Genomic DNA, 13,281 nt, shown 5'->3' on the forward strand with positions numbered 1-13,281 from the left:
CCAGGAGTGCGACACCTGCCCCTGGAAGACGGCCTCCTACGGAGACGTCCTCACGCTCTCCGGGGAGCGCGTGGTGTTCAGCGTGTACGCCGCCGTCTACGCCGTGGCCCACGCCCTGCACCGGCTGCTGGGCTGCAACCGGACCGCGTGCGCCCCGGGGCCCGTGCGCCCCTGGCAGGTGAGGACTGTGCGCCTGCGCGGGGCGGCCAGGCGTCGCCGCGTTGCCACGGAGACCGCAAGGGCCTGCTCTGCCCCGCCCCCTGGCTCAGGAGGGGGGCGGGGCCTGGATGCAGGCCTCCACCTCCAGAACCCCAACTCCTTCCTGGGGTCCACACTCTGTGTGTGTGTGTGTGTGTGTGTGTGTGTGTGTGTGTGTCCTGGGGTCCACACTGTGTGTGTGTGTGTGTGTGTGTGTCCTGGGGTCCACACTCTGTGTGTGTGTGTGTGTGTGTGTGTGTGCGTGCTTGAACTCAGGGTCTGGGGTGTGTGTGTGTGTGTGTGTGTGTGTGTGTGTGTGTGTGTGCGTGTGTGCGTGCTTGAACTCAGGGTCTGGGGTATTTTGCCAAACCTGATGTCCCATCTTTTGAGCTCCAGCTCCCCTTCCGGCTTTCTAGTGGTTCCCTGGAGATCAGGGTCTCGTGGACTTTCCTGTCTGGGCTGGGTTCAAACCATGATCCTTGGATCACAGCCTCCTGAGTAGAGAGGATGACAGGCATGAGCCACCGGTGCCTGACTTCCCTGTTTCTGACAAGCGCTTACCTTAGGAGAGGGGAGAGGGAGGCTGGAGAGGTGAGCTGGGTGGTGGACGTTCACAGCTCTGAGGATGGGGCTTGGTAAGGAGGGAAAATGGGGTCCTGAGTCCCCACATGTGCAGAAGAACCCCAGGGACTGTGCTTTTGGACCCCTGGGAGCAGAGTCCCAGGTTGCTCTGCTGCATTTGGCCAGGTCACTGGTCATTGGACATTGGTCTGTGTGGGGCATGCTGCCCAGGGGCCTCCTGTCTGCTGTCCATCTTCAGGCTGACCCCCTGCGTGGCATCCCCTCCTCTTGTTTCTGGGACCAGTGCCCTCAGGCCCGGTGCCCTGTGTGAGGCCCAGGGACCTCTGGAGTGGAGCTCTGCTCACCCTCTGAGCAGGTCCCAACTCTCTGGATACCTGTCTCTCATCCCTGCAGCACGATGAGCTCTGGGTCCCCAAAGCAAAGTCCAGCGGGTTCTCCTGCGTGTGGAGGGAGAGTGAAGGTGGCGGGGTGACCTACGGGCTTGCAGAATGGAGCCTTTTGACCCATCAGCCCAGGTAGCTTCAGCGACTGTCCCAGTCACATGGTCAATGGAGGGCACAGCTGGGCCAGCTACTCAGGAGCCAGGAGTGCACTTCTCAGGTGTTGTTCTAAACTCCTAAAATATTTCAACCCATGTACGGCTCTGGAGCCCGGAAGACAGAAGAAGGAACAGGTACAGAGAGGGTGAGCAATAGATCCAAGGCACACAGCAGAGCTGAGGCTGGGCCCCTGAACCAGCGCTCTGAGCCACGGGGCTCTGAACTGGGCTGTTTTCCCAGGACTAGGAAGTCCTCCTTTTGCAGGTGGGGAGACCAAGGCTAGTGGGGTGGTGGCCATCCGTCCAGGTCTGGCCCGACCTCTGATGCCAGCCTGCTTCCTTCCCTTTGACCCCCCTCTCCTCTCCAGCTCCTCAGAGAGTTGTGGGATGTCAACTTCACCCTCCTGAACAGCCAGATCTTCTTCGACCAGCAAGGCGACATGCCCCTGTACCTGGACATCATCCAGTGGCAATGGGACCTGAGCCAGAATCCTTTCAAGAGCGTGGCCTTGTACTCTCCCAGGCAGCAGCAGCTGGTGCCCATTGGCAACGTCTCCTGGCACACAGGCGACAACAGTGTCAGCTCCCAGGGGCAGGGCAGAGGGTGGGACCCTTCTCCCCAAGGCGCACCCAGAGACTCACCAGCAACAGCTGTTGGAGTGTCTCTGTTTGGGGTGGAGAGCCTGGGTCCTTGGAAACTGTGGAGTTCAGGCTTTAGCGGCTCCAGGTGGGGGGAGATCAAGGGGTTCCGGAGCCTGTGCCACATAGTTCTTTACGGGACCTGTGTATGTGCGCCAGGCCCTTGGCTAAGGCTTCAATCCCCTATCCAGCCTAGGGGGAAGAGCTGCCCCACCCCCTTTTCCCCCTGGGTTAGGACCCTGGAGGCACAGGCTGGTCATGTGATCCTCTCAGTTTGTCCTCTCGCAGCTTTGGGCAGTTCCTTCCTCAATATCCGGGTGCTTTCGCCAGAGGAAAGTGGAGGTGCTGGCGAAACTTAAGAGGGTGGCAGTCAGGCTGCCTCCTACAGCAGCCTGCTGGCGCCAGCAGGCAGGGCTCCCCCGGAGACGGGGCATGGGGCTCAGAGTCTCTTGCCTTCCTCCCCTCCCGCCAGGTCCCTGTGTCTATGTGTTCCAAAAGCTGCCTGCCTGGGCAGAAGAAGAAGGCCATAGGCCTCCACCCCTGCTGCTTCGAGTGCCACGACTGCCCACCCGGCACCTTTTACAACCAAACAGCAGGTATGGCTCCTGGCCCCGCCCCCGCCCCGCCCAGGCCACACCCCCTACCAGGCCAAGTCCCTCCCCTCCCAGGCCCCGCCCCAGCCACACCCATCCCTACTCCTGCCCTCCCAGGCCATGACCACACCTGTGTTCAACCCTGCCACCTCCCACCCCCTGCCGTGCCCCACCCTGTGCTCTGCCCCACACTGCCAATCTCGGGTCTCATTCCCTCCACCCCTCCTCACCATTCCCTTCCCCCCATCCTGTCTCCTGCTTTGCCCATTCCTTTCTCCTCCCCCTGAGCCTGCAGGTGCACTGTGCCCACCCGCCCTGGGCTCTTCTGGAGGCTCCTCCCTTTGGCAGGGTCTCTGGGGTCTCTCCAAGGGACTGTCAGTGTCCGGGAAGTCCTGTAGCTGCCCAGTAGCTGGTGTGGAGTAAAAGCCCCCGGCTGGTTGGGGGCCAGAGGAAGGAGGGACCTCAGACCCTTGCTACAGGACTTTCCCTGGTCCCCTCCACCCACCCCCCCCACAGCCTAGGCCTGTGTGCTAGGTCACAGAATGAATGTCTGTCCACTGGCTGACACAGGCAAGCGGCAATCCCAGCTCTGAGGGACAGGGACAGGGATAGGCCCGGATCTGCCTACCCAAGTGCCCCGTGCAGTTGGAGCACAGAATGGCTGATCATCACACAAGCGTGCGTGCGTGCATGCGCGTGTGTGTGCATGCAGTGTCTCCTTAATGGGAGAAACACCATCTGTCCCCAACAACACAAACTCCAGGAAGGCAGGGACAGCATCACCTCCCTCTCCAGGCTGGTGCTCAGTGCAGTTCAGAGCTGAGTCATTAAGTGCATGGTTTCATCTGTTGATGAGAGCCCCGGCCTTGTGCCTGGCAGAGCCCTGAGCGTGAGGTTGGGGCTGGGCAAGATTATAGAAGGTTTGTTCTTCCCTAGCTGGTCAGGGGCCAGGGTTTCAGCCATTTCTCCATCACCTTCCACCTTTGCTGTGAGAGCCCGTGCTCAGAGCGTTGCTCATTAAATGGACTCCTGAGGGAGTGGTTGAGAGGAAGGAATGGCAGATGGTAATCTTCAGAGATCTGGGTTCAAATCCTGCTCTGTATCCCACTGGTGTTGGGACTTGGCCGATGAGTTCACCTAGCTGAGTGTGTCCTCCTCCGTGAGATGGGGCAGCGCCGACGGGAGTTCTGTGTGGGCTTTTGCAGATGAATTTGACTGCCAGCCCTGCCCGAGCACCATGTGGTCTCGCGGGAACGCCGCCTCCTGCTTCAGGCGGCGGCTGGCTTTCCTGCAATGGCACGAGGCATCCACCATCATCGTGGTGCTGCTGGCCGCCCTGGGCTTCTTCAGCACGCTGGCCATCCTGGTGGTGTTCTGGAGGCACTTCCGGACGCCCATGGTACGCTCGGCAGGGGGCCCCATGTGCTTCGTGATGCTGGCGCCGCTGCTGCTGGCCTTTGGCATGGTGCCCGTGTACGTGGGGCCGCCCACCGTCTTCACGTGCCTCTGGCGCCAGGCCTTCTTCACCCTCTGCTTCACCGTCTGCATCTCCTGCGTGGCCGTGCGCTCCTTCCAGATCGTCTGTATCTTCCAGATGGCCAGCCGCCTCCCTCGGGCCTACGGCCTCTGGGTCCGCTGCCACGGGGCCTATGTGTCTGTGGCGTTCATGACGGCCATCAAGGCGGCCCTGGTGGCGGGCAATATGCTGGCAGCCCCCACCATCGACCCCACGAGCCACACCGATCCCGAGGACCCCAGCGTCACCATCGTCTCCTGTCACCCCAACTACCGCCTGGGCCTTCTGTTGAACACCAGCATGGACGTGCTTCTCTCCGTGGTGGGCTTCAGCTTCGCCTACATGGGCAAGGGGCTGCCCATGAGCTACAACGAAGCCAAGTTCATTACCTTCTGCATGGCCTTCTCCTTCACCACCTCCGTCTCGCTCTGCACCTTCATGGCTGTCCACAATGGGGTGCTGGTCACCATCCTGGACCTCCTGGTGACGGTACTCAACTTCCTGGCCATCAGCCTGGGGTACTTCGGCCCCAAATGCTACCTGATCCTCTTCTACCCGGAACGCAACACGCCCGCCTACTTCAACAGCATGATCCAGGGCTACACCATGAGGATGGACTAGCCCCGCCTGCGGGCCCTGGGGACCCAGGCCTGGGGGTGGGGGTGGGGCCCAGGAATGCCAGCGGTTCCCCCCCATTCCCGTCCCATCCCGCCTTCCCACCCCAACCTTGCTCTCTCATCCGAGATTCTCTGCAGCCTAGCCATTTTACCCACTTTGTGTTAAAAATATCCCCTGGGTGCCTGTGGCTCACACCTGTAATGTTAGCTACTCAGGAGATTGAGATCTAAGAGTCGCAGTTTAAAAAGCCTAAGAAACAGAATCCAAGCCCTGAGTGCAAACACCGGGATGGGCAAGCATGCATGCACGCATGCACACACACACACACACGCACAAACACACACACATCCACATCCACACATTGATTCTCTCCCTTGAGCCGTTTCAATTGCCAGAAAAAAAAATCCACCCACAGGTTCCTAGTGGTCTCCAGGATAAAGTCTGATTTAGTAGCCTGCAGTCGCCATCTGGTGGCCATGCTGGGCGCCTGCAGGCTCAGGCAGGTCTCATGGTCAAGGCAGAGGGGAATGGGGGCGGGGCTGTGGGCTTCTCCTGAGCTGTCTGCTGCTCCTCACCTCACTGCTTCTGATTCTGAGTAGCTCAGACAGAGGCAGCTTCTGGGATCTTGCGAAGGGATGCTAGGTACTTCCTCCTTGCTTTCAGAGAAAGGACATGAGGATTCAGAGGGACCTTGGCTTCAGCCCCGGCTCCGCTCCTTCCAAGCAGTGTGGCCTGGCTGTCTGCTGGGTGTGAGAGACTCTCTTACAGTGATCCCTGCGGGTACACACGGCCCCAACCACGAGGGAGGCTGTAAGGAAGGCCTCCTTCCCTCTTGGTTTTGGTTTTGTATCTTGGGTAGGTTGTGGGGCTTGAACTCGGGGCCTGGGTGCTGTCCCTGAGCTTTTTTCAAGGCTAGGCGCTCTGTCACTTTGAGCCACAGCGCCACTTCTGGTTTGCTGGTGGTTCCTTGTAGATAAGAGTCTCACAGCCTTTCCTGCCAGGGCTGGCTTTGAGCCACGATCCTCAGACCTCAGCTTCCTGAGTAGCTAGGATGACAGGTGTGAGCCATGGTACCGGGCCTCCTTTTGTTTTTCATGTCTGGATTCTATGTCATACCCCATGGCACCAATCTCTAGGAAACAGAGCCTCCTTCCAGGCTGACCCCACCCTGGCATGCTCTGGCTCTGGCCTTGGGTGCTCAGGTCTCGGGAGCTCAGTCAGGGTGCCGGGAGGAACGGCTTCCTCCGGGGAAGGGGTCGCTCTGAGCTCCCTGTGCCCAGACGCCCAGTGGGGCCCCTCACAGCTCACCAGGGAGCCAGCGCTGCCACAGGGACGCATGGGCACCCTTCCGGCAGGTGGGCAACGGGTCAGAGTGTCCACGGGGTGACAGGAGCAGGCTCCTCCATGCAGCCCGGATGGCCCCTGGCAGGGTGGCTTACCACAAGTCGAGTGGCCCTGAGCGGACAGGCCTGCTGCTGCCCGGGCCCCAGTGTACCCCTGTCACTCTCAGGGTGTGGGGGGCCCGTGGGGTCTTGGCCTACAGTACCTGCTCCTTGGGGGCTGGACTTCCTACTTTTAGGTTGCTTTTCCATCCCGACGGGTGGGCCAGCTCCTCTCCCCGAGCCACGTTAGAACCTGGTGTGCAGAGCAGTTTTCCTACCAATGCCAGTGCAATGGCCCAGAGTCCGTGGATGCTCTGTGCTGTCCCCCCCTGCCTCCCCCCCCCCCAGCCAGTTCTTTCAAATCAGTGCCTGGGGAATTCAGAGACCCAAGACGATCTCCTGTAGGCAGGCCCCACGCCGCCCCACGGCTCAGGACGAGGGCAGCAGGGGACGGGCCATGCTAGGTACCACTACTGCTATGACCCCTCCTTACCCCATGTGGACAGAAGGTCTGGGGGTTCTCCCGCCCAGGGTCACCTGACTGATGTGAGTCCCATCCCCAGCCTACCACAGAAATCACCGCTCTGTGGCCGGCCTGGAAGCTGCAGTACGCAGTGGGAGGACATCTCCCAGCCCGGGGGACCCACGCTTCAGGGAGCTGGCGGGAGGACACGGGGGTGGGGAAGCCATGTGTCTGTCTCAGGGCCTTTGCACAGACAGCTTCCTCTGATTAAAGTGCTCTTCCGGGATCATCTTGAGGCTCTGTCCCTCATTTTCCCTTTCTGCCTCACACGGATCCCAGGCAATGTGCCATGCATGGATTGCCTTGTTTCCCTCTCTCTGGTGATAGGAAACAACATGGCGGGGGGGGGGGAGCTTCTGTCCACCTGCTCCATGAAGATGGCCATGCAGCGAGGGGGGCCCCGGGCCCAGTGCAGGCGCTTTCTAGAGAAGGACGCACGCAGGAATGGGCTGGGCTGTGGGGTGGGAATGGGAAGACCTCACGGTGCGGGGCTCAGATCTGGATGAAGAGAAGGCTGGGCATTGGGGGCTGGTATTCACCCGTCCGGGGGGGGGGACTCAAGGTGTGTGTGTGTCGGGGGGACTGAGTGGATGTTGAGTTAGGCCAGGACTCGCCTCAGGGCATGGGACCTGGGGACCTCGGCTTTGCAGGTGAGAGGAAGAGGAGGAAGGGGAGCCCTGGCTTCGATGGGGGAGCAGCCTCCAAAGACGTTGGGTGGGTTTGGCCACCAAAGGGGCAAAAGGACACCCTCAGGTGGTTTGTGTCCCCCCCGAACCCTGCGCCTCTGCAGGCCTGGATGTAAGCTCAGTGGCAGGAACAACCCGGTTTGTAAACGCAGACAGACCCCAGGGGGGTGGTTAGCAGAGCTTGTGACCCAGGGGGAGTTGGGGGTCCCTGGGGTTGAGCCACTGAGGCCTACATACCTCCCCCCCCCGCAGTCCTCCGGGTGCAGGGGACAAGGCTGAGCCTGCCATCCCAGGAGGAGGCTGGTCTCGGGGTGCCCGGGGCGGGCCCCGTGCGGCGGGGACGTGGGGAGCACACATTTCCCAGCCCGTGATGGACAGAGCCATCTGCTTCCAGTTAGCAGCTCCGGGGGCGCCTAATTGGCAGATCAAACCATTTGATGTTCCACGTTAGATAAGTCGTCAGGACGGCCTGGCGGAGTCTGACACTTTTTGGATGGAGCCCAGGGCCCGCCTGGGACCACCGCGGGGCGCGGGGTGCTAATGCCAACCAGAGCCTCCCGCCCAGAAGCGGGAGATAGCGACAAGTGGCGAAGAGCTTGGAGAAACGCCTGGGCAGATGCAGCGGGCAGGGCTCCTACGCTTGGAGCTCTCAGAGGGGGTTCCTGAGCCCCGCTGGGCATGCTGGGCATGGGGAGGGCCTCCTGCGGCAACCCAGGGGCCCGGACTCATGTTCTGGGGAAGGGGCGGGGGAGGGGGAGGGAGGGGAGGAGGGGGAGGAGAAGACAAAGGGCCAGTACTCCATGGCTTGCTTTGGCGGGCGGTTTTTCTGCTTGGAGCCTCAGCTTCCCGGTCTGTGAAGTGGGAACATGAGCCTGCCCCACCCAGCCACAGGTTTGGCTCACGTCCCAACGTCGCTAGCTTACAACTGCTTTGGACACGGTTCTTTAAGCTGTCAGCACTTGGCTAACCTCATCTGTAAGATAGAGTTCCAAGGCTCTCCTTCTGTTCTAGCCTGCGCCTCCTTCCCTCCCTCCCTCCCTCCCTCCCTCCCTCCTTCCCTCCCTCCCTCCCTCTTCTTTTTTCCCTCCTCTTCTTCTTCTTCCTCCTCCTCCCCCTCCTCCTCCTCCCCTCCCCATCTCTCTCTCTCTGCTACTGGGTCTTGAACTGAACTGACTTCCCTGTGCTTCTACTTGGCTTTTTTTCTTTCTTTCTCAAGATGGACTTCTACCTCTTGAACCATACCTCCACTTCAGTTTTTGTTTTTGTTTTTTTTTGCCGGTTAATTGGCGCTAAGGGTCTTGTGCGTTTTCCTGCTCCATCTGCCTTTGAGCCTCGATCCTTAGAGCCTCCTAAGTAGCTAGGAGAATGACAGGCGTGAACCACCAGCAACTGACAACATTTTTTTTTCTTTTTTGTCGGTCGTGGGCTTTGAACTCTGGGCCTGGGTGCTGTCCCTGTGCTCTTCAGCTCCAGGTGAGCGCTCTACCACTTGAGCCACAGCGCCATTTCCAGTTTTCTAGCGGTGTATTGAAGATAAGAGTCTCACGGACTTTCCTGCCTGGGCTGGCTTTGAACTGCGATCCTCAGATCTCAGCCTCCTGAGCAGCTAGGATACAGGTGTGAGCCACCGGCACCAGCTGTCAACATTTTTGACTTAAGAAAGCCCTCGTGCTGGGGTGGCCAAGCCCTGTGGGGGAGGACAAATAAGAAAATGGTCTCGGGAGGTTCTACGTGATGTGGGTTTTCAAGCATCCACTGGGGTCTCAGAGAGTATTCACCCTGGACAGGGGTGGACAGCTGTGCCTGGTCAGGGCTGCTTTGGGATGAAATACTCACACATGGCCCAGTGTATCAGTCAGTGGAGATAGCTTATGCTCTTGTGACAAACATCCCCCAACTCTCATACTTTCAAAGACTGAATTCTCTCTTCTGCTAGGAGATAGGATGTGACACCCCTGCCCACATTGCCTTTCAAGTGACCTTGAGCCTGGTGAGTCAGGCAGGCAAAGCCCCCGTAGGGAGGGACACCAGTGCCTGGTCTTGTCACTGACCAGTTTAAGTTGTCTGAATGGACAAGTACTGCCGTTCTATTCCTCTGTACTGCATTCGTGCTGTCCTTCTATTCCTCTTTCCTCCTCTTCTTCTCCCATTCACACCTGATTTTTCAGAGTCTTGCTCCAGCCATTCTGAGCCCCCGCCTCAGGGGAAAGACTTCACAGAAGAGTGCACAACTCCTTCCCTGATTCATAGTCGGGGGTCAGCTCCAGGCCTGCCTTTCAGAGTGGCCTCTGCTGTCAACCTGAGTGACCACAGCCCCGAGCCCATGCCCGGAAACCCCGGCTCCTGCGAGAGGCTGCCAGGCTGCGCCGGTCCCTGCCCCTTCTCCCAGCATGCCAGGCTGTGCCTAGCACGGTGCTGGCAGGTGTCTGGAACACATGGCCGGACCCCCAGGAACGGGGCGATTACCCACCGCACCCCACCGGTCTCTCGGTCCAGACAGGGCTCGTGCTCGGGTCTGGTGAGTGAGCCAAAGGTGTTTTCCACAGACAAGGAGCCATTACTACAGACTCCATGGGTGCCATGTATGGAGCGCCCGACAGGCAGGCTGTGTGCGGCCTTTCACACAGTCCCCCCCTGACGCCTCATGGCTGCCCACCTGGCGGGTGTTTTAATCCAAAGACCAAGGCTCCGGAGTGCCCCGATCATTTGCTATTTCTTCTTCAACCCTTGGAGCCGGGCACAGGGATGACCTCATCCCAGCCATTGTAGGAGGCCGCGGCAGCCCGGAGGGAGCCAAGAGCCCACCGACGGTCACCATGGGAGGAGACAGTGCTGTGTTCAGACTACAGGGTGGCGAGGTGGGGGGGGAGGCATTTGATCGATCCTCACCAACCCACCTAGCAAAACACACAAAATGACATTTTCCCACAGAGAAAACAGAGGCTCAGAAAGGGGTAGTGACTTGTCTGGAGCGGCACAGCCAGCGCGGAACCGGGGGGTGATCGTTTGGTGTTGGGGACAGTCCAATAAGGGCCAAGCGGACACCCCCAAATGCTCACAGACGTTGCTCTCTGCTGTGTAAGGATGGAGGCGCGCTGTTGAGAACAGGTCGGTCGCTCTGCCAGCCCCTGGAAGAACCTCCATCCCTGGGTCCAAAGTGGCTGCACCTGCCCGCAGCATCACCTCTGCATTCCAGCCAGGAGACCGAGAGTGGGGAAGGGAGATGCCACCGTGCCTTTTCCAGGCTGCCTGGGAAACCACATCCCACTGCCCAGCTCTGGCCATGTGCCTCGTCCTGCAAGATGGCAGGGGCCTGCCAGGCTGGACCTTCAAGTGTCACGGGGAGCCGTGGAGAGCCATCCCATCTTCAGACGCCCAGGCCGGGGCTGGGGGCCCCGCAGCCCAGCATCTCCCTCTGCCTCCCGGCTCCCGGGCACACGCGCTGCCCACAGAACCACAGCCAGGCCTGCGTCCACTCCTGCCCGGGCCCGGGGTCCCGGGGAGGCTGTCGGGAAGGCAGAGCTTGTGGGGAGGGGGCGTGCCGCGGCTGCCCTCCTCCCACCACACTCCCCAGGATCCAAGGGGCCCGTGGGGGGAGCCCAGCCGGGCGGCCCAGGCTGACGGGTGGTGCAGTGCTCAGCGGGGCCATGCATCTGCAGGCGGCGGGCGGGGAGGGGCGGTCCTGGGGGAGGCGCCGCCAGCTGCTCACTTCCTGGGCGATGGACCGGCAGGGCCCAGGGGTCAGGTGTCTCAGTCAGCTCTGGAGCCGTAACAAAACACCCCAGAGGGTGCTCAGCTCCCCGCGGGGGGCTGGTGAGGCAGTGCTGCTGGAGGCCAGAGCTCTGGGCTGGGAACCAGGACCTGGAGGGCCTCCCCGCGGGGCCACTGAACCGTCTCTGTCCCCTGGCCTCCGGCTCCCCGCTGCCTCCATCACTGAGCTGTGAGGCAGAAGGAGGAGGTATCTGTGAAATCCTATGACCCTCTTTCTCAGGGCAGCCAATGGGCTTCTTCACGCTCTGACTCTGGGCCTCGGTTTCCCCACCCACAAAAGCGGGGAGCAGTCCCTCACCTGGGTGCAGCTCGCCCTGTGCGTTGCAGGCCACCGAACGTGGGCAGCCCATGGCCAGGAGTGCGTTCTCCAGAGGGCAGTTCCAGAAGCCAGCAGCAGATGGCGCCACTGTCCCCATTCCCGGGCCTGCCAGGATCCCAGTCCCAGTTTATGGAAATGCTCCGGTGGAGCTTGAACAAGACGCACAGACAGACACGGAGACAGACACACAGACAGACAGCACATAGACGCACAGACACAGACAGACACACAGACATGTAGACACGGATACACAGACATACACAGACACATAGACACACAAACAAACACATACACAGACACACAGACAGACATGTAGATGGGCACATAGAGACAAACACAGACACAGAGCCAGAAACAGAGACAGACATAGACGCACAGACAGACACAGACATGTATACAGACACATAGACACACAGACAGAGCCAGAGACACACAGAGCCAGAAACAGAGAGAGATACAGACACACAGACAGACACAGACAGACAAAAAGACACAGAAGAGCCAGCAGGCCGTCCATCGCTCTGAGCTCTTCCGACGTGCGGCCTGGCGTGGGAGCAGCTCTGTGGCGTGGGCCGCCAGGCCCGGGTGTGGTGTGGAGACTGGACAGGTGCGTGTGGCCCCTGTGGGCACACACGGGCAGGCCCGGTGTGTAGGAACACCAGCACCACGTCCCTCTGGGCAGAGGACACAAGTGTGCCGGTGTGCACGCGTGTCTGGCCGTGTTTGGGTGCTAATCGCACACTGCCGGCACCCCAGGACCAGGGGCAGAGCGCCGGGCCTCCGGGGGGAGCGCGTGGGGAGCAGGGGCTGTCCAACAGCATCGCCCGCCCCCTGCCGTGCCGCCCTCCCCCATCGGGGCAGCCTGCTGGGGCCTCAGTTTCCCTCTGCGTGACAGCAGATCGGGAGCGTCTCAGAGCCTCAGGCCGTGGCTGGTGGCACTGGATGAATCACGCCTGTGCGTGGACCCCGTTTTCTGATGGTGACGTCACCCCCAGAACACCCTGAGATGTGACGTCACCCCCAGGATGCCCCGAGGATGAGCTCAGGGCCCGCTGGCTTCTCTTGGAAGGCAGAGCCATGCGATCTGAGGGGAGGGGGCAGCGTGGGGGACACCGAGGGGGTCCCCGGGACCTTCATGCACCCCCTCACCCCCTGCCAGCCCCCATCCTGCCCCTGGCCGTCCTGGTTTGCATCTGTCTGTCAGCAGGTGTCCAGACTCAGGGTGCTGAGCTGGTAGCACACACAGGAGCCCCAAAAAGCAAACCCTGGGTGACCCCACGCCATCACCTGCCCCCCACTCCCACCCCAGATGCCCTGGCCCCAGGTCCTGTCCAGGAGGTGGAGGTGGCGTCTCTTCTCCTTCCCCTGCTCCCTGCCTGCCCCTGGGGCTGGGCTGGCCCTGGTGCAGCGGCTGCGGGTGGCGCATGCCCATGACGAGCTGGCAGGGAGGTGTCTGCGTCCCTGTGTCAGGCAGACACCAGGCTGAGCAGCAGAGTCTCCCTGCACAATCCCCGCTCCCGGTGTTCCCTGCACACTACATCGGCCCCATGGGCGCTCGGGCTGCTTCGCCGGCCTCCTGCCCGGATCCTGGGGGGAGAGAGCCCTGCCCCACTCCCGTGCTCCCGCCGCTCCTCCCAGAGCCACCTCTCCCCTTGTGTTGTGACGTCCTGCCCCAGCTGCACTGGTGTGCCCTCTGGATCTTCCAGGAGGAGGCAACATTCCTGTCTCAGGGCCTTTGCACCTGCCATGGCCTCCACCAGCACTTCCCAGGAGCCTTCTCTTGGCTAAAGCCCGGTGCCACTTAGCATTCGGTGTGGGCTGACTGCTGCTTCCTCCGGGAAGTCCCCCTGGCGTCTTCTGGGGAGGCGAGGTTGTCCAGCTGCACGGGGTGTTGGCATCCTGCCCATGGCTGTGGC

The 13,281-nt window shown here is 61.0% G+C and overlaps 1 protein-coding gene across 1 annotated transcript in view; it reads left to right on the top strand.

Annotated features, from left to right (window-relative positions):
- The window catches only part of LOC105998065 (taste receptor type 1 member 2), an 11,284-nt gene extending 6,597 nt beyond the window's left edge, over positions 1-4,687 (top strand). Inside the window, exons 4-7 of the mRNA XM_013032671.1 lie at positions 5-178; positions 1,687-1,896; positions 2,430-2,553; positions 3,756-4,687. Of these exons, the coding sequence (XP_012888125.1) occupies positions 5-178; positions 1,687-1,896; positions 2,430-2,553; positions 3,756-4,687 (1,440 nt within the window). The remainder of the gene's footprint in view (positions 1-4; positions 179-1,686; positions 1,897-2,429; positions 2,554-3,755) is intronic.
- The last annotated feature ends 8,594 nt before the right edge of the window (positions 4,688-13,281 follow it).

Source organism: Dipodomys ordii, unplaced genomic scaffold (genome assembly GCF_000151885.1).
Source record: "Dipodomys ordii isolate 6190 unplaced genomic scaffold, Dord_2.0 Scaffold6, whole genome shotgun sequence".
Lineage (NCBI taxonomy): Eukaryota > Metazoa > Chordata > Mammalia > Rodentia > Heteromyidae > Dipodomys > Dipodomys ordii.